Below are 26,271 nucleotides of genomic sequence, written 5' to 3'. Positions count from 1 at the left end.
GCCACCTCTGTAGCCTCCCACTACCAAAACCTTGCCACACATACCCAATACAGCCTTACATCTACCTTTGCTAGTGAAACCACAAAAAGTATTGAACTACCATTTATAATTATTTCTAATGATCGGATGATGTGAATAACATATAGTGGTTAGAAGAATTCTCTGAGAAAACATAGATCCTAGACATTTATATGCTGAACGATACTGAAAAAGATTAAATTTAGCCATGATTAGTCTTTTTGTAATTGTTCAAGTGGTCGAACAATTAATTTTTAAGTTCTGTGGTCTTCACTTGAAAAAGAGTTTGAATCTAAATAGGTAGTTGGAAAGCTCTGTGCAAAATCCTCTGTAGGAATTCAAGTATGTCAACACTTTTGCTTCTGAAATTGTAGGATGAAAAATTATGTTCAAAATTTCATGCTTAATTCAGAACAAGATTTGAATAAGATTTATCAGATGACTCTTTCCAGTTTTCTTCACATAGACCCATTACCTTTCAGCCTGGTGGCTTGAGATTACATTTCACCAACTTGATGACGTAATGAATTTTTTTTAAAATGAAAACTTGAGACTGAAAAATGCAGACTATTAGGAAAATGTTTCTGCAGTTTTATCATGTGCAACAGAACTTGGCAATAAACAGACATGTTTTTGTTTCTTTAGGATATTCATGTAATGTTTTTGTATTTAACTTCTATTAATTATGTTGAGTGCTTGAACCATATGTGGTATTGGGGTGCCTCAGTAACCTTAATGTGAATATTCTTATATATTTTTAAATTTAGAAGTCTAAGAAATTAAGTATTTATTATAATTACTCCAAGATCCATTGTGAGTTAAATCAAGTGATTCTCCTACCAGTTCCCAAAAGCTGGGCTCAAAGACATGCAGACTGATTAGTTGACTGGTATAGAGAAGGATTTATAGCATTTTCTTTGGACAGGAGTAGCTGAATGGATCAGGGGAGCATAATAAGGAGTCTGGCAACACTTGAGTTCTTTGATGTTTTTTTGTTCATTGGTATTGATCATCTTGACAGCATCTTTGATCAGAGGTTATGGCAGTTTTAGTTGAAGTGTGTATTGCAAATCTGTACAGCAAAACAGTGGAAAGTTGATAGTAATGTTAAAAAAAACCTGTAACCAAACAAAAAAATCCCAAACAATAAAACCCAGCTGTTTAAAACAAAAGGTACCAACATACAGTTTGTAATTTAGGAGCTTTTGGGCTAACAAAGCCCACGTTTGAGATGAGGATTTTGACTGGTGGGGATTGTATTAACTTTCTTTTAAGGAAGGTTATGATTCTGTCATATTTCTCACTGGAAATCTATGTAGACATGAGTTTCAAGAGAGAAAAGAATCTGTTTAGTGAGATGTGCACAGCTTTTCTTTCATAATTGGTTATTTTTCTAAATACCAACACTATGTGAAGTTAAATTTATAAATCTGATTATTCTGTCAGGTTACCACAAAACCAAATCTACTTAAATTTGCCTTTTGAGAAGTTATTATACTCTGTCTTCAACTAAAGAATTTGAGTTTTAAAGGTTAACTTACTGTTAATAATCTTCTTTGAGACATAAAGACCAGTTTTTAAATATTTAGATGAATTAAATATCGTAACAATTACAAAAAACACAAGTTGGGCCAGATCTTTTTTAAGCATAGAGAAAAGTGTACACATCTGCAGTGTGTGTATGTGTATCAGTATACATTTGTAGAGTCTTTATCTGTATACTTTTACTGTTGTGATGTTGATCTTTCTCCATGAAAACTTTTTGCTTCCTTTAGGCTATTGCCTTACCTCCTATAGCCAAGTGGCCATACCAGAATGGATTTACTTTCCACACTTGGCTAAGAATGGATCCTGTAAATAATATAAATGTGGATAAGGATAAGCCTTACTTATATTGGTGAGTACTATATAAAACCACATTTCTGATGTTTATTTTCTGTTCATTGTTCAATGATTTCTGCATCCATCTGTGTATGTGCTGATTTTGTTCTAATTTGTCAGTTTTCGAACAAACAAAGGACTTGGTTATTCTGCTCACTTTGTTGGAGGCTGCCTGATTGTAACATCCATAAAATCGAAGGGAAAAGGTTTCCAGCACTGTGTAAAATTTGATTTCAAACCACAAAAGGTGAGTAATGGTAATAAAATCTTTCAAATAGGTTTAATGAATTTAAAATTGTAGCCTGAGAGTGTCTGTTGTAACTATTGATTAGACTCATCTTTCTGTACAACAAAAATTACATTGGAATGAGCAAAACAAATTTATGTTCTGAAATCTTATTTCTTTTTAATTATGCAGTGTATAAGACAGCTAGAAAAGCACAGCTTACTAGACGTTTTGTGAATTTTTGAGATTTTTGTGAGTTCTCTGAGAATTCTTAGTACATAGACACAGCTTGAAAGTGAAAATGCTTGTGATTGGTTTTTTTCCTTCTTTGTTTTCTCATACCTCCAGACATTCTCTTCTCCTTTTTCTAAAAGGTTTTGCTAAGGCTCCCCTTTATATCATCACTTACTCCGTGTGGGCAAATGCAGTTTTATTTTAAGAGAACACATTTACTAACCCACATTTAGTTTTCTTAATCAAGCAAAGACCGTTAATAGGAGTTTGATGGTCTTACAGGTGGTAGAAAACAGATCATTCTTGAAAGAATGTTATGCTTTGTGTTCATCCAGATTGTCCAGCAAGCAGTCTCCTTGCATTTGCTGCTATATTCTATGTATCTTTTTAAATGTAAGAAATAAAATGTGAGTTGATTTTATTGCTGATATTCAAGGCTGTCTTGCCTATTAAATAGTGTTATACAGTGTTGAATATCTCCTTTTTCAGTTAGATATTCTGCTAATGTTTCTGGAGCAACTGGTGTAAACATTTTGTGGGAGAACAGACCTCCTCAGGAATTTCTTATCAGTAATCCTTTGCTGTAAATATGGATTCTGTTTGTGATAATTTGACATGCACAGCCTTTGAAAGGCTTTAGTCTGGAGCCATCCTTGCTTTTTGGAATGACATTTGTAGCAGTCCATCATGCTATGAGTAACCTAGCTTAGAACTTATTTACACAGTGGTTTCAGTGTAAGTTTGGTTCAGCAGTGCCATAAAGATTTTTTAAGTTATATGCCATAAATATCTTTTAAGCTTCTGTGTCATCTTTTTGTGGAAAAAATAGCATAATATCCCTTGACATAGCAATGCAAGAAAACTCACTAGTGACTTATTAATCTTTTCTACTTCAAATACGTTTGTCGGTCTCAACTTATTTCTCGTAAATTTACTCTACTACGCCCCACTTGAATGGTAAACCTTCTTTAGGTATCTGTAGAATTATGTCAATTGTTTTCTTATTGTTTAGTGGTATATGGTTACTATAGTGCACATCTACAACCGGTGGAAGAACAGTGAACTTCGATGTTATGTCAATGGGGAACTGGCATCTTATGGGGAAATAACATGGTTTGTCAACACCAGTGATGTAAGTAATCCCTGTGCATTAATACCTATGGTTAGTTGATCATATTGATGGATTATATAATTATTCTTTTCCATTTTGTTACTAAACCTCCCCCATTTCATGCATTTTTAAAAAATGTTGAAATAAAAATAGTAACTTTTTGGTAGAGGGGTAAATTGTGCTTTTATACATCTCAGAACTTTAAATTTGTTTCTGCTGAGACCCTCAAATACTTGTTTATATAAAAAAATATTCCCCAAGAAAATGTGTATTTTTTTGTATAATTTGTTTGTGTAGCATAGATTAACCCTGTTACTGGGTTCTGTTTTATTTTCAGACATTTGACAAATGTTTCCTGGGTTCTTCAGAAACAGCAGATGCCAATCGAGTGTTTTGTGGGCAAATGACATCTGTTTACCTTTTTAGTGAAGCTCTCAATGCTGCTCAGATCTTTGCTATTTATCAGCTTGGTCTGGGGTATAAGGTATGTTAGAATTGACTATTAAAAGTTTAATTTTACTAAGACTGTGGTGGGTTTTAAGAATGTTGTGGCATTGTAACATCATTGTAACGTGTAAACTCTTCCATGTTTCCTCTGTAAACCTATATATTGCCTCACAGACTACAACTAAGCATTGATTCAATTATTTATTTTCTTATAAGATAAAAAGAATGGTGTTCCTGTTTGCATCTCAAAATTTCAGTGTTGGTGATTGAGAGAGGGGAAAACACCCCTGTTATCTCTGATCAGGTTTGCTTTTTCACTGAGGTTGAAAACTTTGGATGAAGTATGATGTATTTGTTTTAGAAATGTAGCTTTATAGTTGCTTGTACTAGTTGGGTGTTTTTAACATGTGAAGTTAGTGCTGAGGATTAGTTTTGTTGCAGTGATTTATTATTTGTTTTGTCTTAGCCTGAGGGGCACTAATTGAAGACTGTTATTCCCTAGCAGCTGTACAAACATAAGCTAAAAAAGATGGTTTTATTCTATCTGTTCCTCAATTATTAGTTCCTTCTGAGTGAACATTGCTGACAGTCGTGCTGTTTCCAAGCTAATGTGTTTCTTTTACGTTACCCACATTTTGGCAATGACACTCTTCAGGGGTCCAAAAAATTCTGCAATTTTAATTCTGTAAAATTGACTTTGACTCAATGTTCTTATTGAGACCCCTTTTTTATTAAATACTTCTAGATTAAAGAAGCAGTGTTTGTCATTTTTTTGGCAATAGTCATGTTCTGAACTGTATCTTCTATGTGTGTTACCTAATTTTTTTTCTTTTTTTCCTTACTCAACCCTGCTTCCCAATCCAGGGAACATTCAAGTTCAAGGCAGAAAGTGATCTCTTCCTCGATGAACATCACAAATTGTTGTTATATGATGGCAAACTATCCAATGCTATTGCTTTTATGTACAATCCAAGGGCTACAGATGCACAACTGTGTCTAGAGTCATCCCCTAAGGATAACCCTTCTATTTTTGTTCATTCACCACATGCCCTCATGCTGCAGGTATGTCAACATTTTCATAGATTTTTGAGTATATTGATGATTTTTTTTGAAAACCTAAAATCAAGTTTTTATAGGGGTTTGGATAGGATTGGGAATTCCTTATAAGCTGGGGTTTTTTGGGTTGGCCCTGCTGCTACCTCCCGTTCCTTGAACTAAAGTGGATGCCTAAGAATCCCAAGAAAAAAGTTTGTTCTGTGTAAAGTTATAACCAAAAAAAGTCAATATTACAAAGGCTGTGTGAGCTTTAAGAATAATCTTTCTTCCTCGTTTCTGACATGTTCCCTCCCCTACAGATGTTGCCTATCTCCTATCCTTTGCCCTGTTGATATGAAATGCTTTTCTTCCTTATGCCTTGAATGCCTTCATCTGTTAAATTGTCAGAACCTTTTCATGTATTCTGTTCTAGAGTTTCCCTGTTACTAGAGAGTTGTTTTAGAATTTACAAGCCACCTTGTATTCATCTGAGGATCTCCACTGTAGACTGTATCTAGAGCAGTAGGTCAGGCAGATTGGATGTTTATCATGGCTGTGGCAGCCAGTTTGTTGTTCTTGCTGTTTCTTTTTATTTGGCAATAATACAGCTCTTATATTGAAGACATTAGAAACTATTTTTAACGAACTTCTTAACAGTTCCTGAAGGAGGTTTCAATATTTCTTGTTTCTTCTTTCTCAGGATGTGAAAGCAGTCTTAACGCACTCTATCCAAAGTGCCCTGCACTCCATTGGAGGAGTGCAGGTGCTTTTCCCTCTCTTTGCACAGTTAGACTACAGGCAATATTCCTCGGATCACATTGACACAACTGTTTGGTGAGTGAATGTACTTATTGTGTCCTGTTCTTTGTTTCTTTGTAAGTAAAGGAAATTACCTATTGCTTTATTAAATGGCGTAGTAGTTTGCATATGCAAACTCATACAGTGAGTTATGTCTAACAACAAAAAGGTGGCCTTGCCACAGGCAGGACCTCAAAGTGATGTGCTTGTTTGCACCAAATGTTCTGTGAAAGTTCACACGGAACCAAAATGTGCACATTTTATACATTATGGTTTTTTGTGTAGGAGAATTATGAATGATTCTTTTGAGCTTATTCCTGTCATGGAGAAAATTCACTAGGGAAGGCTTCAAGAGGAATTCCAGAAAGGATGAGTTTTTTCAGTCATTGCTTGGAATTTTATTTTTTTTTTAACCTTCAGACTTTTTGGAAGGTACTGTTACTTAGGGTTACTGCCAGGCTTTTTCTGTGGTTAGAACTCTGTTTCAAGTACATCCAACTTCTGAACATCCAGGTACAGAAGCTGGTGGAGCTCCTAAGTTAGAGATGGTAATGGTAACAAGGGGATTGCTTTTTAGAATTCTGGTGTAGTTTGCTTTGTTTCGTTGCAATTGTAGTTTCATGGCTTTTTAAAGATGAACTATATCCGTATTGTTGCTAAGAAGCAGTGGTCACAATGTTCCTTCAGTCTATTTGGACATGCCTGGAAGTCTCCTGAGCTGACTTAGGCTTGGGCATCTGTGTGATAAGTCAGGGATTTGCTTTAGTTGCAAACTGGCCCAGCAATAGAGGGGTTTTCAGCTGGCCGAGGTCTTGATCCATAGGCATTAGTGCTGTGACACGAGAGGCGGGACAGGAACATTCCTTCTGGCAGCAGCACAGAGCTAAATTAGCTTGAATCAATAATAAAGCTTTGTCTAGAAAAATATCTGCTCATCTGAAATCCATAGGAAGCAGAATGGCATTTGTTACTGATCTTGCAGAAGTCTGTAAGTGGAATACGAAGCAGAGAGAAGTACAAGGTTAAGTGTTGCCTTTCTGCAAGAATGTATTTTCAGAAGAATTTTGCTATTGCACGGTTGTTTTAGAGTCCAGGATTTCAAGTTAGAAAAATATTAATAAAAAGCAAGAAGTTACAGTTTTCAAAATTTAGTCTTGCTTTTTGTTTTAATAGTTCTGAATTGAGCATTTATGTAATACATTGAATGTATCTCTGGGCTGTGTGATGGAAGTGTTAATTTGGAAATATTTTCTGTCTTGTTGTAAATGTTTAGAACGTTTTTGTTTACTAAACCATGTTTTCCAGTTCTACTTTATTAGCATTCATCATGGAGTTATTGAAGAACTCTATTGCTATGCAAGAACAGATGCTTTCCTGTAAAGGCTTCCTTGTGATAGGATATAGCCTAGAAAAGGTAAAGCAAATATTTCTTGATGTCTTACATGAGCGTTGAATTTTTTTTGAAAGAAATACTTTTCCTAGACTGTTACAGGACTCTCCTTAAGCAGATCTTCTTTTACAGTCTTCCAAAGCCCATGTTACCCGAGCTGTTCTAGAACTTTGCCTTGCCTTTTCAAAATACCTGAGCAACTTACACAATGGAGTGCCCTTGCTGAAGCAGCTGTGTGATCATGTTCTCCTTAATCCTGCAATATGGATTCATATCCCAGCACAGGTAAAATTGCTCATTCTTCTAAATAAGATAGTTATGATGTATTCATTTGGGAGTGTTGAAACTAAGCCTGAACTCCAAGAGTTACAGGTCTTTGCTCCCCAGCAGAAATCATACAGGAATTGTTTTCAGACAATAGCTGTCAAGTTTTGCAGACTCCCAAGGTTTTCAGGGAGTTTGGAAACCTGCAGGGTTCTGCAGAAGAGAGTTGTAAGTAACTTCTGGAGTCTCTGACCCAGACTGAGAGGGAATTTTGGATGGGCTAGTTGGCAAAAACTCAGCAATTTTTAAAGAGCAAGTTATGCTTTGAAGTCTTCATTTAAATTGACAGTGAGTGTTTTTATTTTGGTAAATCTCTGCTCTCTGAGCGTGAACGACTTCGGTCAAAACTCACCAGTTGATTCTATTTGAAATCTTCTTACCAGCACTCTACAGTTTTAGAAATATAACAAAATTTTTCATCAATTTGCATAGGTTTTAAGGACTTTGTGTCTGAACTGTGCAGAGAAAATCTATTTCTCTGAGACATTTTAATAGATGAAATTTAAGAATTTATTTGTCTGACATGCTGTATTTTAGGAACAAAAGTGATTTTTGTTCTCCTGATTGTATGTTGTAGGCTCAGCTGACCCTGTACACTTACCTGTCTACTGAGTTCATTGCCACTGTTAACATATATGGAGCAATCCGACGGGTTGGGACAGTACTTTTGGTCATGCACACCCTAAAGTATTACTACTGGGTAGTGAACCCTCAGGATCGCAGTGGTATAACTCCCAAGGGCATAGGTATGTATGTATATTAATTTTTACTCTCACAATCTGATCTTTATTTTTAAGAAGTGTTGTATACCATGTATAGAATAGAACTGTGAATGTTCCAGAAATAATTTCCCTTTAATGGTCTGGGTTCCCTGTAACAGTTACAGACAGTGTACTTTTGTCCTTGAAAGATTTTTTTCGCAATCTAAAGGAAATTTCTTCAGAAGTCATATTGTGCTGGTTTAAAGGTAAACTGGCAGGAGAAATGAACCCAACTCAAAAGAGATTGTAAGTCAGAGTTACAATTTAATAAAAATAATACGATAAATACAATTATACGGACAAACAATTGGTTTTAACCCACAAAACCCAGATGTATAACCCAGCACCTTGGGGCATGAACAAAATGGTGTTCAGTGGTCCCCGTGCTAAGCCGCACGTGGTCCCCCTGAGTCCAAAGTAAAAGGAAAAGAAAACCTGTTGGTGAGTGTGCTGGTCACAGTCTGGTCAAGAGTGGTGCTCGCAGTCTGGTTGAGGTTCTGGTCCTCCCCTGGATCTGACGAGTGGCCCAGAAGTCCCAAGACCCCAAGATTATATACACTCAGGTTCCAGTGGGAATGCCCAATTCCTCCCCCAGTCAGCTGACTAGGGGGTGGAACCCAGCCCATCCACAATGGATTTAAACGGCTGCTGGGAGTGCGGCGAACAGGAGTGGGCAAACAGGGATGTGGGGCCTTTTGACTGCAGTTAGCAAGGCACCTCCCAGCTCTCTCAGGTGATCTTTTTATTTATTTTTTTTTCCCCCCCCATAACTCAACTAAAACCAGCAATGATTTCCAAAAAAGTGAAAGCCATTGCTGCTGCTGTTATCACAAGGGGTGTGTTCACACAGATGGAACCCCCCTAGAAGGACACCAGGATGGCTGCAGCTGTTCAGGTCTCTGGCTGCGCAGAGTGTTTGAGCCTGGCGTTAGTACCAGGGACAGTGAGTGGACTCTGTGTACGATGTGAGCAGGTGAATGATTTGCTGTTCCTGGTGGCAGAGCTCAAGGAAGAGGTAGAGAGGGTAGGAAGCATTAGGGAAAGCAAAAGGGAAATAGACTGGTGGAGTTGCACCCTTTTGCCCCCAAAAGAAGTTCAGCACGAGATGGTGAAGCCCTGCCCTTTCTGCCTTCGGGCAGATGGAGCAAACCAAGTAGGTTGGGGGAGTGGAAACAGGTCCCTGATCAAAGAGGTAAAAGAATCCCCTCCCGCCCCCCATCACCTCCCTGGGTGCCCTTAAAGAACAGGTATGAGGCCCTGGACCCAGAGGATCAGGTAGAGGAGAGTCAGGAGGAGGATCTGTGTGGAGGGTCTCCTGGTTGCACCTTGTCTACCAGACAGATTACAACCACAGCTATAAAGAAAAAAAGAAGGGTAGTCAATGACTCCCTTCTGAGGGGAACTGAGGGCCCTGTATGTCGACTGGACCCATCCCACAGGGAGGTCTGCTGCCTTCCCGGGGCCCGGGTGAGGGATATTAGTAGGAGACTCCCTGAGCTAATTCGGCCCTCAGATTATTTTCCACTGTTGGTAGTCCAGGCTGGCAGCGGTGACATTAATGACATTAATGGAAGGAGTACCAGGACGATTAAAACTCATTGTATCAATATGTGGCTAAAGGATTGGTGCCACCAGTGGAATTTTGGGTTTTTTGACCGTGGGTCAAATTCCATGATCTCAGGTCAAATACCTGATCTCTTCAAATCAGACTGGACTTCATCTGTCTAGGGAGGGCAAAAGGATTCTAGCCCATAAGTTGTTTGGGCTGATCAGGAGGGCTTTAAACTAGGTTTGAAGGGGGAAGGGATTGAAATTGGGCTCTCCAGAGGGGAACCTAAGGGTGGAAAGCCCAAGTTAAGGGTGAAATCAGCAGCCCAGTTGAAATGCATGAACACCAATGCACACAGCATGGGTAACAAACAAGAGGAGCTGGAAGCCATCGTGCAGCAGGAAAACTGTGATGTAGTCGCCATCACGGAAAGGTGGTGGGATGACTCGCATGACTGGAGTGCTACCATCGGTGGCTACAAGCTCTTCAGAAGGGACAGGCAAGTTAGGAGAGGTGGAGGGGTGGCTCTATATGTTAGAGAGTCTCTTGATCTGTGAAACTTGCAGTCAGTAATAAGTGTTTTAAGATGAGACTGGATGTGGCACTTAGTGCCATGGTCTAGTAACCACGGTGGTAGTGGGATCAAGGATTGGACGTGATGATCTCAGAAGTCCTTTCCAACCTGGCTGATTCTATGTTTCTAGGTGTAGAGCCATGCCTGGGAATGTGGGCTCTTTATGGAGCTTGGTCAAGTACTGGACAGTCTTTTAAGTGTTCCTATGATCTATTGATAGTAGCAATACAGCTGAAAACAAGCATACTGAATCTATCTGACTGGTGTAGGGAATTGCTGGAAAAGTGCTTAATGAGCATGCTTAATTCAGACAGTGAGCTCATGCAGAAAAAGAAATTTAGAACAGGTGTTTAGTACTTGTCATGAAACACAGAACAAGTATACTGATCCTAAGGAAACAAGCAAAAGGAATAGCTGCTTGACTAAGAAATCCAGTATTGTAAAAGGAACTGGGGAATGTGAAGCGTGCACCAGCATAACATAAACACGTGCAGATGGAACTGGCACAGATAAGGGAATTCATGCTGTTTGGAAGTATGACTTTACAACTTTTTGTTGCAGTTGTTGTTCTGTGTTTTGTGGGGTTGGGGACACAGCCTTAACAAAGGGAGAATAACTTATGTCTCTACTGTCTTCCTGTCTTCTGTAATGAAAGGCTCTGGAATTTCAGAGAGAGGAGGTGACGGAAGAGAACTAGATATGTTAGGAGTGAGTGCTCCTTAGATGTGTCCAACTCTCTGCCACCAACTTGTCAAAATGTCCAGCTCTTCCTGTTAGATGGTTGTAAAGATTGTTTTATAATATTTTGCATCCTTTAAGAAGCAAAAGCATGTGTGTTTTCTCCTTTCTTTTTAGTGAAGACATGGATTTACTTAGTTTCTGAAGTGCTTTATTGAGGCTAGTGTACTTGTAGGATACTCTTATTAATGCAGTTTAATGGCTTATTTTGACTATTTGACTATTTTAAATTTATGTTGAAAATAACTATTCATAAACCAAATATGCCTGTAGGCCTATACTTTATATAACCAGACTGATGATCACTTTCATTTGTGAGTTGATTTCCTTTTCCTTGATGATTAAGATCATAAGAACTGCGAACCTATAAAGCAAATGTAAGAGCTATCCTCAGAAATGTATTTGTGACAGTTCATTTGCTTTCTGTATGAAAACTTTTACTTGACTTTGACATTTGATTGCACCTGTTTTTTTAACCTTTTCTCTCCTGGGAACTACTGAGTGTTTGAGTATTTAAAATGTTTCAGTGGAAGTCTGCTTTACACAGCGGTGGCAGAAGCCAGTCCTCTTGACTTTGAATTAACAAATTAAGTTATGTCTTTCAAGGTAATCTTTACATGTAGCATTGTAAGATTGATTTTTGTTTATATATCCAGTGTGTAATAATGGCATGTAGTTCTTCCTTTGAGCTTTAGCAGAACTTTAAAAAGAACTGTAGAGTGCAAAAATTTGAAATGTGGAAATTCTGATGTAAAGTTTTCGTATCAGTCTTATTCCTTGCATAAAGTTGGTTCATAGCACTGCAACGAAGTGGTAAAATCATTAGAAGAATTTAGAGGGGTTTAGAAAACTGTATTTAATAAAAACCTTATTAGAACCTCACTGGTTGGACATTCTGCTAGTAAAAGATGATAAAAATGCATTACTGTTTTGTAGTCTGAAATAGAGGGGAGATGACTTTACTTAGAATTGTGCCTTCTTCACCCAGAAAATACCTTTTATTTTTCTTTCTGTGAAAATGCATTCTATGCTAATAACAAGTGTTAAATTGTATTTCATACATCTATGTTTCTTTTACAGATGGTCCACGACCTACTCAAAAAGAGATTTTATCCCTACGAGCATTTTTGTTGATGTTTATTAAACAACTAGTGATGAAGGTAGGATAACTTTAAATTATGATGGGATATTTATTTCCTTTCATAAAGAAATTCTTTAAGCATGTTGAATTTTTTAATAGTAGGTGAAAGAAAAGCCCTGTAAGATGCTTCTTTTCTTGTACCTCTTGCCACAGTCAGCAGTGCTAAAGATGCATTTTTCTCCCTTTTAAGTTGTTTTTATCCGATGTCGAGATTTAACTGAATAACTTGGAAATGATTACTGCTGGATAAATAAGTATTTGATTTCTTGACAGTTTTGGGTAGAGTTTCAAAAGGTTTGTTGTGGTTTAACCTCAGCCAGCAACCAAGTACCACACAGCCACTCGCTCACTCCCCCACTAGTGGGATCAGGGAGAGACTCAGAAGAGCAAAAGCTAGTTGTGAGTTGAGATAGAGACAGTTTAACAGGAAAGCAAAAGCTGTGCACACCACCAAAGCGAGGAGTTTATTCACCCCTTCCCATGGGCAGGCATCTCCATGTTTTGACCATCTCCAGGAGAGCAGGGCCCCATCACATGTAGTGGTTACTTGGGAAGCCAAGCACTATCATTCCAAGCATCCCCCCACTTCTTCCTGCTTCCCTCAACTTTATATACTGACCACGATGTCATATGATCTGGAATATCCCTTTGGTCAGTTTGGATCAACTGTCCCAGCTGTGTCTCCTCCCAGCCTTCCATGCACCCCCATCATCCTCACCAGTGTGGCAGTATGAAAAGCAGAAAAGGCCTTGGCTCTGTGTAAGCCCTGCTCAGCAATAAAAAAACATCCCAGTGTTATCAGTACTGTTCCCAGCACAAATCCAAAACATAGCCCTGTACCAGCTACTGTGAAGAAACTCATACTCCAGCCAAGGCCCACACAACAGTAAAAAGCGTGTCCATCAGAAAAGGTTGTGGTTGATTCCTCAGCAAATTGTCTATTTGTACACAATGGTGTACAAATTTTTGGGAAATTAAAGACTTGCTTTAAAAAATAAAAACCCTAGAAATGAAGAAGGCTACTTTTCCCTACCTTGACCTTGTTATCAAAACCTGTTGTTTTTTATTTTATTTTCACAAAATATACCTCAAGGCATATTCCTAGCATAGATGCCATAACTTATTTAGATTTCTTCAAAACTGATAGCAACTGAAGATGGGATTCTGTAGTGGAAAATAAGCAAACGTGGATATAGGCATAGCTAACAGGCTTATAATTAAACTTCCAGGTCTACTTCTGAATCCTCTTTGCCACCTTAATTCTTCTATTAATAGGAAGCTCTCGGATCAAATTGACTGTATCAGTTAACATGTTGCTCTCTATGTTATTATATATATATTATTATATATATATTATTATATATATATTATATATATTACTATTTATCTTATTTTTATGTCTGTGTTGAAATTGCCTTAAAGCACTTTTATAGCATTCAGTGGGTACTTTTAGGGGCAGGGAAGAATCTACCTTCTGACTATGAAGCTGTTATAGTATCGAGTGAAAATGAATTTGTCTTGTGGTACTTGCTGTGTTATATAATCATTGCTTAAATTAGTGCTTTTTTTGGGAACAGTATTTTTGTATTTGAAAGGTGGTATTTAAAACCTGTTTGTTTTTAAAGGACTATGGAATAAAAGAAGATGAATTGCAGGCTATCCTCAATTATCTGCTCACTATACACGAGGTAATTTTTAATTTGGGGGAGGTGTGTGTGAGGAGTGGCATACTACTGCTGCTTGTGACCACCAAATATTTGAATATTTTCAAATATAACCTCCTTTGTGCCACAAGATGGCTCTGCAGAGGAAGTAGCAAACCTTTGTCCAATTCTTTAGTGTGCTGATATGCCAATATTCTTGAAGTGATTTAAGCGCTATGTTCAATGTTAGATTGAAGTTCATTAAGCCAGTAAGTCAAAATGGTTTCTTATGTTGTTCTGCAAACCAATTTACCAAGCAGAAAAACAGATGGTGAGACTGACTTTAAAAAAAGAGTCAAAACCTTGGTTTAGGCTGCCTAAGTAATATTTTGTTTTGTTTTGTTTTTCTCTCCTTTTTATTCTACTTCTTAAATAAAGCAGTAAAATTGAAAACATGTGTTAAAAAATAAAGATGTATGTTAATGGCATCTAAGAGAAGCATATAAACTTAATTGGGAGAAAATGTTGGTTACCACTGATACATCTGCATCTTCATATTTTAGCACCAGGAAAAGGCACTTTATGCCAGATGCAACATCAAAGACAAGGGAAATGGGGACATAAATCTAACTGATCTCATCTCTGTAAGGGTGCTTGAAATGGGTAAAATAAGGAATTAATTGAACTTCATTTCAAGCAGTATGGATTTTTTTTCTTTTTTTTAATGTTTGCACCTATATTTTCCTTTTATTCTCTGTGCTGTTTACTACTACTTGGTAGTATAATTCAAGTCATTCTACTTTATATGGAGAAGTAAGAAATAAGACTCTTGGTTACATCTGAAAGTGAACTGAAGTAGCAGAAGCTTTATATAGCCTTCAGATGAGGGCATGATATTTTAAATGTCTTAGCAGTTTGCATATTCAAGTCTAAAAGATGCATGAATGCTGAATCCCACGCATTTAGGTATCTAACTGTAAATTCAGAAAAACATCAACCAAAAAAGTAAAGTTCAGCCTTCTTATAGGGCTAATTCATCAGTGGTAGCATCTATAATGTAAGTTGAAAATATCATCTTGAACAGAGCTCTTCAGGGGGTGTAAAGCTGCTTTTCCAATAGGGAAAGAATCAGTATTTGTTCAAAAGTGTTGAACAGTGGGATTTTTTTGTGGACTTTTATTTTTACAGCTTTGTTCATTTGTTTGTTTTGAAATGAGCTTTCACCTTAATACCACAAAGAATGGGAAAAGACAGGTGCATTTTGCTACTTCTTTAGTTATTTTTAATTACAGTGAACATGGAACAAATTAATAAACTGTAGTTTAGAGTGCTTTAAACTAAAAGTAGGGAACACTTTAATGAGCAGTTTGAATTATCCATTTTAAATGTTGTCTGTGGCAGGTAGTGATACTTCTCTTTCCTGGCTTGAACACTTGTTTTTTCATTAAACACCACCCTGTGCCCCAGAAAATGTGCAGCAGTTTTTTTCGAGCTCCTGTGCAGTGAAGGACTGGGAAACACACGTGCAAACAGATGAGCTTGTGTGTGCAAGGAAATATCATAGTGCAAATATCCATTCCCTGTCAAAGCCTACATCCCAGACACAGATGCATCACTTTTCACCCTAAAAAATGAAGTATATTCTTTGTAATGTTTTCTTCTGTGCTTACCTTTGAGATCTGTAGCTCTTTTGATCCTGGCCTAGTTGATTTGGTCCTTAGTTTGCGATTACTCTCCACATAATTTTGAAATATTATGTAGCAGTTCTTTTAACCAAAACCATGTTCAGGTGTACATCCATTTTGAATTCAAATTTGTAACTTTTATTCAACAGGATGACAATCTAATGGATGTCTTGCAGTTGCTTGTTGCTCTGATGTCAGAGCATCCCAATTCTATGATCCCTGCATTTGATCAGAGGAATGGATTACAGTAAGTTTGAATTTTGTAAGTGGGGGAAAAGGAAAACAGTGTTTTGACCATCCTGTTGCTTGTGAGAATTCCCGTGAAATGTGAAAGGTCCAAGTCAGTGTATGTGTTGCAGTGTTAGACTCCTCATCTTGGGGGATTTTTGAGTCCAGGTGTTCATTTTGACTAGAGGTGATGTTGGATTTATTGTCGATGAGGTATGTTTTTTTAATGTTTCCAGGCTGTCAGTCACACTTAAGAAGGTTGTGATCAATTTTTGTAGTCTATACATTGATGTCTTCATCTACCAGGGCTTAGTCTTTAGCTTCCCATTCTTACATATGTTTTAGAACTGAAAGGAGGCTGACAAAAATTGATTCAGATGTCTTCTAATCTAATAACATAAAATGTTTCTTCCGCAAAAGTCCTATAGGATAAAAAGATTTTTTCCTATAGGACTTTTGCGGAAGAAACATTGTATTTATTTCAATTTAGCACTTTATGCTATGCATTGTTTGCAGTCTTTTTCCCAACAAACAGAAAAATAACACTATTTTGAGAGAAAAGTAAGGAAAGTAGGAAAATCTACTAGCAGTAAAAGCACAAGAGGAAATCTACTAGAAGAGTAAGTTATGAGACTGGTTTTGTGTTGTGGCTCTCACAGGGTGGTCACAGTATTGAACTTCTCTAATTTAAAATGAACCTGCCTGGGCATAGTGGGGGAAAAATTGGAACAGACCAACAAATGTAAGAACTGTTCCTAGAAGGATATGTGGAGTAGTCATTCTCTCACTCTGTAAAGGCAGAGTCTCATTTCATACATTCAGTTGCACCTTCTGGTTAACCTTTATTTATAGATACATTTTTTTCAGTTGCCCTTTCTCAAGAGACTGCATTTAGGCAAATTTATAATTGTTTTCTCCCCTTTTAGTGCTAGACTGATTTTTTCTTTTTTGTTTTTTTTTTTAAACCTCTTTTCTTGATATTTGACTTCACTTGTATGGTAAAATATTATGCATGGGAAAATAATAAAAACTCTAAATAATGAAGTATTTGAATGTCCTGTTGGGTCTCTAGTGCAATATGTTTGGTTTTATTTAACAACTAGCCGTAGATGTTTTCTTTTTTTATTAACAAGTATATAAGCAAGTCAGTATGAATAGCAAGTCCACAGCTGGAAATCACTGTTTTCCTGTCTTATTTGTTACAGTTCTTTCACCTGTATTGTCTCCAGTCACTTAATGGATTGTTTGTATGCTTCTTGATACATCTACCTTTTGGAATTACAACACTGTATTATTGAAATTTAAAAATAATTTAAAAAAGCTTTAGAAACACTTGGAGTTCTTTTAAAATTAAAAATTTTAAAGTAACCGATGCACTGAAAAAAAGTATAATAAGAAAATAATTTTTTCCTATGCAAATAGGTAACCCTTAACTGTTCTGTTAAGACAAGCAGAGAAATGGATTATATTGCTTGAATGAAAGTGCATTGTAGGCTTGATTATTTGTTTTCTTCTGTAGCTGCTGTGGTTGCAGCTTTCTCCAGGATAAGTTATTTGCTATAGATAACTGATTTTTAATCACCCTTAGGTTTTATTTTTAATTCTGGTATAGAACTAAATCTTTTTTTGGTCTTAGTTTAGATGTCCTGACTATTATTTTTGGGTGTATAGAAGCGAAGGTATATAACTAGTGATGAGTGCTCAGTTATGTATAGATAAGGCCTTGAAGTCCTTTCAACTCCTTAAAAACAGCTGATCTAAAATCCCATGTTGTAACATGGAATATTTTTGGGAAGTCTCAAGAACAGTTTAAATTAGGTAGGTGGTTTTTTTTCCTTCCCCCTAGTAAAGCAATTCAAATTTCTTAAAAAATTTTATGAGAACATATTTACGGTAAAAGCTGAGTACTTGGCCTCCTGTTCCACTATGATTTCATGGAGCATTAGGAAATTAATATTTTCTTTTTTTCAGAAAGAGCTTAGTAGTCCATGTAGGTATAAGCTAAATTGTATTTCACAAATTCAGAGAGATCTGTTGAATAGTATGAACCACAGCCCAACTAGAATTAGTTAGGGATATGGTCATAAGTCTTGTCTAAAAAGTGAGCTATGAAAGAAATTAGATGTAACTTATAAGTACATTTAGATGTCTTATGTTTTTATGGCAGATTTACAAGGATCAGAAACTTGCATTTGTTATTCTTCACATTAAACTTGCTTTAATAAAAGAGTAAGCTTTACTGTACTGCAGATAAATGTTTGAGAAGTTAAGAAAAAATACCAGTTCGCTTTCTTTTTATTCTGGGAGTGGAAGGCATAGATACATGTAATGAGATCTGTGCAGTATTACAGATTGACTTGTCATGTCAAATATATTGAAGGTTAATTACTGGACACTTCCCACTGTATTCAATTGTTTATTAATTTACCAGAATTTCATCAGTTACATGGACACTGTCCTTGCTGTGTTAGTTACATTCCCACTTTCTTTCTTGGGAAAGCTACAGCTGGAACCATTCAGTTAGTTAAACCTAGTGCTTTGCTATGGACATGCTCCTCATCTCCTCTGGCTTTCTTCTTAAACCTTGGTAGAGAATCATAAGCCAGTGTAGAGCCTTGTCATAACCGGGTGAGGAGCAGAAGCTGATGTAGGTGAAATGAGAAGAATGCCTTCTTAGTGCCTTTATCCCTCCTGAGGGAGAAACAGTGTGTGCAGATGTCAAATAAAAGTGCTATTAATAAATTCCCCTCCATACATGGCTCTTCCTACTCGGCCACATCTATACCAAAACAGTTGCTTACTTAGTTTTCTGGATGAAGTATCAGATTAAGACAACTTTCAGTATAAGAATTGCAGCAGCCTTTCAGAGCATGTTTTATGTATTAATACATGGGAGATATTTAAATATGATATAATGTGATATCACGAACTGTTGTGCCATTAAGAGAAATGTCGTGCTGGTTTTTTAAGTCTTACTAATATTCTTTTAAATTAGCCTCAGATAAAATTTATTTGCATTTACTGCAACTGCAGTTGATTTTCATTCCAAAAATTGCTGTGTATTTCAATTACTTAGGAAGACTTGTCTTTTCTCCATTTAGGGTTGTCTACAAGCTTTTAGCATCACAAAGTGAAGGCATCAGGGTGCAAGCTCTAAAAGTGATGGGATATTTCTTAAAGCATCTTGCTCCAAAGTAAGTACTTCGATGTCATGGTTTAGGTCTTAAAACTAAACCTCACAAAAAAAGAAGGGAAAAAAGTTGGATGTGACACGTAAATTGTATATATTATTTTGTCTATATATTATTTAATGTGTGTGTATACACACTTGTTTGTATGTAAAGGGGAAAAAGCTACATTGGAGGTTAATCACTAAATACACTTCTGTTATGGTGGAATTCCTTGTTATTGGCAACTGGTATCCAGGAATTATCACTTCCTTACCAGGTTCATTTAATAATTACTTGCAGTATGGCTTCCTGCTTTTTCAAGTGGTCCTTTTCCATTGAAATCAATAGCAAGAATTGGACTGGTGAGATTGAACCCCATGTTACTGAGAGCAAGGTTTAGTATGTCTCAGGTTGACTGCAATAGTAGATAACTATTGAGATTGCTGTCCATGGTTGCATTTTTGGGTGAAATGAGGACAAAGATGCCCTTTCCTTAGTGTTTATCAAGAAAGCCCTATGGTTGTGTTTCAACTTTTTGGGCCCATGAGTGAGTGGATCTTATTTATGGAAGAAAGTTAGCTGTCTCTAGGGGATGATTTCTCTTTTCACAGTCTGAATCCTTGACCTTTTCCTTAACCAAAAGTGAAAGACTTTAGAAAAAAAAAGAAGAAAAATATGTTTCCAGGGATTTTTTTATTTCCTGAGGCACACTTTTTAAACTTTTCCCCCTAAAGCAAGTTGAATGCATAAGTTTATTTGATCTTTCTGTACTATTTTAGGAGAAAAGCTGAAGTCATGCTTGGACATGGATTGTTCTCTTTGTTGGCTGAAAGGCTGATGCTTCAGACAAGCTTATTCACCATGACCACATACAATGTCCTATTTGAGGTAGTAATACACTGTAGTTAAGATCCAATCTTTCTAATTACTTGTAAGACATTGTTAGAAAATTACTTACATATTTGTGCTGATATGTTCCAGATGACTTTAAGCCTTAGCATGATGCAGCTGAGTGCTGCTTTTTTTCCCCCCAAAGCTGACTACTTGAGATTTTCCCCCCACACCCTTAGCTTGGTTATGCTCATTATGAACAATTCTAGATAATGAGTAACCTGTATGTCTCAACCAGATGCCCATATATATGTGGAATTTTATTATAGCAGTGGTCTTACCTTAAGATAATTGTCTTGCTTAGATTCTGATTTATCCTCCAGTGTAGTTTAAACAGCAGTATGCACTTGAGAGAAAGCTAAAAAAAGTAGTTTAGAGTTTTAAGAACAGAATAAAATAAATCATCAAGAAAGACAGTGAGTGGGTTTTGTTGTGGATGATTTTTAGAATGATGGTGAAATAATGATTGTGCTGTATTGAAATATTTTTCAGTAAGCTGTCTTTGTGAACATTGATATGGCATCTTTTTCTTTCTTTCTAGATTCTGACTGAACAGATTTGCACTCAAGTGATACATAAGCAACATCCTGACCCAGATTCTACAGTGAAGATACAAAATCCTCGTAAGAATGATACATATTTTTAAGTGCTACCTTAAGAAAAGTCTACTTTAAAAAAACCCCACCAATTAAAAAACTTATTAGTTACATCCATCTTATAAATACATACATCTTACATCTGATCTGAGTTTTACATTTTCTTTCATACTAAAAGAAAGATAATGTGCATTTTTTAGGAAGTATGTCTCTATAGTTTTTTTAAAAGACATTTTATATGTCTGAATGTGTATGTAGTTCATAACTCAGCCTTTTTGGCTGTGCAGTCATGTTATGAAATGGTTTTTCAAGACTTGCATGCACAGGATACTTTGATTTAATACATGTTAAGGTTCCAGCAAAATTCTGATTGCGTTATTTAGTAATGTCAGACTAAATTACCTGAAATAGGGAAACAGCTTTCATCTTAAATTACATTCAGTATGACAATGCTACATGAAAAATAGGAGAAAGGTATCTGCTCACTGTTTTGGTTAGCTTACTTCATATCTTGATATGAAACTTTAGATGTCTTTTGACCTAAGAGAAAACACTGATCTCTTTTCATGAGTTATATACATTATTATGTCATATAATGGACTTATGATAGCTTTGGGAGTTATTTTTTTTCTGGAAAAAGAATAGATTTTTCACTTTCATAGCTGCTTTGTCATTAAACATAGGTCACAGTTGTGAGTTGCTTCATATGGAAAGTAGGGGAAGAGAAAGGAAAGCAAAGCAGATGCAGAGAAGAGATCTGGTTGCATTATGCCATTTGCCTTCTGGCAAATCTGTATGAAGCAAGAGATGTGAGCAGATTTCTGTTACTTTCTCTTTAGATTTTTGAGGTTGGCAGTCACTGCTGTGGTTACTATAGACTGTTTGGAGTCTGACTTCTGAGTCTGGAATTATCTAGATCTAGTAGGAAGAATGACTTCTAGAGTACCTTTTTAAGATCAGCATTAATATTCTCAAATAAGAAATTTTTCCTTGAAGTTGTTCAAGATGGGCTGAAACTGTCACAGTGACTGTGTTCAAATTGCACCCTAATTTACAAAGGTAACTTCTTTTCAAGTAACAAGAACAATGACTCCCTTACTGCTTCAAAAAGTGCAATGTACCCACAGTTTTGACTTTCTCCTAAAAATATAGAAAACGTTGTGATCATAAGAGATAAAAATTTTATATCAATGTTTTTTATAACAGAAACTATTAAGTATAATTGAAAGTTGGTCACATTCTTTTAAAATTCAGTATTACTAAGGTAGAATAAAATCTACACATTTTTCTCGTATACTGATTTTCTAAAGGATGGTTTTTCTATGTGAACTTCCTTTAAAAAAGGTTCTGACAGATTCTAATAGCTTGTCAGTTGTCCTGCAGAAACATTTGTGTTGCTTAAACATGATAATTTAAAATTAGTTCAGAGTAATTTACGTTGGATTGCGTTGGATTTACGTAGGTGGTGAGTAGGTTTGAGAAGCCTTGGAGGAAGGGATTTGTGTTAGTTAAACTCAAATAGAGATGTGCTTTTCCTGAGTACAAAACTTTTTTATGTGGTGTAGCTTTTGTTGTACAAACACTGCTGAAAGAGGCCTTGAGTTTTATGCTGTACTTAGTACTAATATATTGTTACTCCTGAACTGTTTTACAGAGATTTTGAAGGTTATTGCAATCCTGATACGTAATTCTCCACAGTGCCCAGAAACTCTGGAGGTTCGGCGAGCCTTTCTCTCAGATATGATTAAACTTTTTAATAACAGCAGAGAAAACAGGAGGTAAGATAGTTTGCTATATGCACAAACATACAAAATAAGTAGCAAGGTCTCCTAGTAAATTAAACTCATTGAGCAGATACAGCTTCATTGCTGTTCAGCAAATTCTGTACTCTAATGTAGTCTTCATGTAGTCTAATGTAGTATGTAAAATCAGAGAAGCTTGCATGTAGCATTTTTTGAAAACATGTTGAATTCCTGACTTAGCTGATGTATGTTTCTAAGATATATTTTAAAATTTGATTCAATTGCATGTGTGTATTTTGCAGGAGTTTGTTGCAGTGCTCTGTGTGGCAGGAGTGGATGCTTTCCCTTTGCTGTTTTAATCCGAAGACTTCTGAGGAGCAGAAGATAACTGAGATGGTGTATACCATCTTTCGAATTTTGCTCTACCATGCAATCAAGTATGAGTGGGGTGGCTGGCGTGTTTGGGTGGATACACTGTCAATCACACATTCAAAGGTGAGTGTTGGAAAGAGTTGGGAAATTTTCTAATGCTGTGTAATTAGATTTAGAACCTTCAAGTGCTGTATCATACAGTGGCAGTGTTGAAGTGAAGGTCAGTAATTAAATGAAAGCCCCATGTTTTTATATGGTACCGCACATAACTTTGAACTATATGACGATTAAATGTTAATTTTGTTGTTTTAACACAAAGATTTTGTTGTTGTTGTTGTTGCTCAAATTGGGATGGTATTAGTTTATCCTGATACCAAAAAACGAGATAATCAAATTTCAGGAGCATTTCTGAAAAATTGTAGGGCTGGTTTTGCTTTTCAGTAACAACAGGAACACAAGGTGGCGCACCGTATCTACTCATAGATAAAAATACCTTTTAGTAACATCAAAAGGCTGTAAAACAAACGAGTAAAAAGCACAGAAATTAAAGTTAAGACAGATGCTTCAGCTGTTAAGCTGTCATGGAATACAGGGTGAGAACGCAAATCCTTGCAGTATGAATGAGACTATTACCCTTTGTTATCGTTCTGTCTGATTTTTGTTGCTGTTACAACCAGAATTACATCATAAAAGTTATTAGTGGTTTTTCAAACAAGGCACAGTAGTATAAAAGGTATTTTTTACTACCTTATCCTGAACAAAAGAGTGAAGCCAGTAGGGGCCTTGTGGTTATTCTGGTTATCAGAAATATTTACTTGAGATTAATTCAATCATAGATTACCTATTTCTAAACATGTGCAATTTAACAATGTGAAAAGGACATCTCTGAATCCTAAAGATCACTTTATGATTCCAAGGAATTGTTTGCATTTCTGATATCCTTGATTTTACATCATTTCTTTTCTCAAAAAATATGAGTCTCTGCAGACAGCAATAACAGTATTATTTTGCAGCTCTGTTTATTTATTGTGTTCATAGCTCAATGGTGATTTATTGGGCAGTGGGGAGACAAACGTAGAAATCTATAGATTAAAAGTGGGTGAAATAATTTCATTAAGCAGTTGCTTTAGCTAAATGGAATTAAGGTGCAAACCACCTAAGGCCAAATTTTAATCCTTACAGAGATCACATATTAGTTGTTGAAACATTCTTAATATTCTTTTGTGTTGGCTCTACAGTCTTCAGAAATAGTTTCCTCTTGTCTCCCCCAAGATGCAGAAGGCATGGGTGGATTGTACAGTGGCAAACTGTAGCCAGAGTAAAGAACCCTAATGTACTTTTACAGAAACTGGCATAATTAAAAGCTTTTGTGTGATTACTGGGGAACTGTCCCTGGGGAAAGATGGAGAAGTGAATGAAGGTAGACCACCTTGCTAACTCTTACACAGAGCATTGGTGTATTGAACTTAGAAATTATCTAGCATGTTATCTTATAATCTGTAGTTCTATTCTTCGACTCTTTTTGTGAGATAATGTAATGTCGGAAATCTCCTTTAGACAGCATCTATGTCAAAATGATTTTATGGATTTTCGGTCATTCTCTTCAGTGACTTAATGTGGCTAATCAATGGTCTGGAGTTCCTAGAGAAAAAACCCAAGATTATGTTGTGATGCCATGGCCAAATGTCAAGAAAAAACCCCAATGCAGTTTCAGAAAATACCAAAAAATAGAGATGTGCATAACGTGATTTTGTTTATTTATTTGTATTTTAAAAGCTGTGTGTTTTTGTGCAATGCCATAGTGATTGAGAAGGTGACCTACTTCCTTCTTTGTGTTTCTCATTTTTGGTTCCTGGCATAGTGAGGTATCCTGTGGGTGGAGAAGTAACTTCCTGTTAGTTTTCCCGAGTCTAACTTTGACTTTCTGGATAATATATAAGGTCACTTAGTTCTTCCAGCTTACTTCGGAGGAAGTTGAACAGTGGCAAGATTGGAAGCGTGTGAGTGTGGGCAGAGTGAGCGGCAGCGTGGTGGCGCGATTTTGGAGGACTCTTTTATAAAAGAGCTCAGTTTGTTTGGACATCAATACTAATACTGTCCAGTTCCAGAAGCCTGAATGAAAATGTTTAAATGACAAAAGCAGCCAGAAACTAACTTGACAATAGTGATATGAATGACGATACAATAATCACAGTTCTAAAATGTCACCTTTATTATGCATTTTCCGTTTGAACTTTTTTAAAAATAGTACACGCAATTCATGCAGCTAGACGTACAAAACTAGGTGATATTTCATACCTATCTGTTAATTACATTAACATAAATTAGGATAAATCACAAAAAAAGCTCTTTGTGGTAAAATCTTTACTAATCACTTGAAAATGTCCTTATAAACAGATAATAATATCTGATTATAATGAATTTTTAATCCCTCTAAGGTTACTTAAAGTAGTCTTGTATCTTGTTATACCTCTATTGAGATTCATAGAGATTCACACATAACATGGTGTAGACATAATTCAATGGGCAAATTGTTCAATGCTAAGTGCATCTCAGATGTTTTTGATTTCTAGCATGCTTTCAAAGTAATGTGGGAATTATGGGAACAAACATATTTCCTTAACATTGCTAAGAGAATAACCAATTTGTGTTTTTCTTATTTCATCTCTAATTGTATTGGGTTGGTGCTTATTTTTCCTTTTTACAGCCCTCTGTGCCCATTCTTGCCACTAATTTATAACACCATTCTATGATAAAGAACTGGTACATAAAGGACTAGTGTTACAGAATTGGATAGGTTTTGCAGAGCTACACATCAAGATACATGCAGCTGCTATAAAAAGCCAAAGAAACTCAATTGCAATTTTATTGTCCAGTTTGATAGATTTCCTGCCACCTTTGTAGCAGGGAAGCTGTTTGTCACTGTAACCCTCTCCTCCAACAGCTGCACAACACTTTATAAGCAGCAGTGGCTTTTCCAGCATAATTGCACTACATTGGCTTCCTTGCACTCAGAATTTAGAAGGTGTGTAGGTGTGTGTAACCTTTTTTAAGCCAAATTTCTTAGTATTACTCAGGTATTTTGCTCATTTCCATGTTGGTTTTTGATGCTTTGCAGATATTAACACACTGTATACAAAGGTGATTAGGCTGTTGCTTCTAGTTAAAAAAAAATATTAATGTTATATTAATGTTATATTAATATTAAAATATTAATTAAATCACAACTCCAGTTTGTTCTAACTGACCAGTGCTAAATTTTTGAAAGCAGTTAAGAACTTCTGTTTTTTAAACATTGCAACTATGCTAGTTGGGCCTTAGATTTTATCTGTCTAGCCATGTTACTTTGTAAAAAGGACCAATTATTTTTGGGGATGATAATAATAGGAAACTAGTAAAGAATGGTGGACAGCATGCCTTTTTAACCTTTCAGCTTCCCCAAGTTTTAGAAGAATATAATGATTTACACAGTATAATAGACTCCTAGATTACCTGAACACTTTAAACTACTGGGAAGACTAACATTTGCTTATTTCAGGCCCTCAAATACATTTTACTGCTTAAAAGTTGATTCATGTTACCATGTGATTCTGTTTAAGAGAATATATCCAGGTGATTTCTGATTCTTAGTTTTTAGTAGCTCAGGAAATTTTCATTCAGTAACACTCAGAAATGTTAATATGTGTAAGCCACAATTCTCTTGCTGTGAAGTGGAAA

The 26,271-nt window shown here is 36.2% G+C and overlaps 1 protein-coding gene across 3 annotated transcripts in view; it reads left to right on the top strand.

Annotated features, from left to right (window-relative positions):
- Nucleotides 1-26,271, top strand: part of LRBA (LPS responsive beige-like anchor protein) — a 400,324-nt gene that overhangs the window by 48,067 nt on the left and 325,986 nt on the right. For all 3 annotated transcript variants that reach the window (XM_027652781.1, XM_027652782.1, XM_027652783.1), the window contains 17 exons: nt 1,794-1,915; nt 2,020-2,146; nt 3,372-3,491; nt 3,808-3,954; nt 4,782-4,979; nt 5,653-5,786; nt 7,056-7,164; nt 7,273-7,425; nt 8,042-8,210; nt 12,167-12,246; nt 13,853-13,915; nt 15,705-15,802; nt 18,885-18,977; nt 19,733-19,841; nt 20,386-20,467; nt 22,095-22,218; nt 22,485-22,677. In XM_027652781.1, coding sequence (XP_027508582.1) covers nt 1,794-1,915; nt 2,020-2,146; nt 3,372-3,491; nt 3,808-3,954; nt 4,782-4,979; nt 5,653-5,786; nt 7,056-7,164; nt 7,273-7,425; nt 8,042-8,210; nt 12,167-12,246; nt 13,853-13,915; nt 15,705-15,802; nt 18,885-18,977; nt 19,733-19,841; nt 20,386-20,467; nt 22,095-22,218; nt 22,485-22,677 — 2,121 coding nt within the window. The remainder of the gene's footprint in view (nt 1-1,793; nt 1,916-2,019; nt 2,147-3,371; nt 3,492-3,807; nt 3,955-4,781; nt 4,980-5,652; nt 5,787-7,055; nt 7,165-7,272; nt 7,426-8,041; nt 8,211-12,166; nt 12,247-13,852; nt 13,916-15,704; nt 15,803-18,884; nt 18,978-19,732; nt 19,842-20,385; nt 20,468-22,094; nt 22,219-22,484; nt 22,678-26,271) is intronic.

This window comes from Corapipo altera, unplaced genomic scaffold (genome assembly GCF_003945725.1).
Source record: "Corapipo altera isolate COAL_440 unplaced genomic scaffold, ASM394572v1 69, whole genome shotgun sequence".
Lineage (NCBI taxonomy): Eukaryota > Metazoa > Chordata > Aves > Passeriformes > Pipridae > Corapipo > Corapipo altera.
This window is presented reverse-complemented; position numbering and strand designations above follow the sequence as displayed.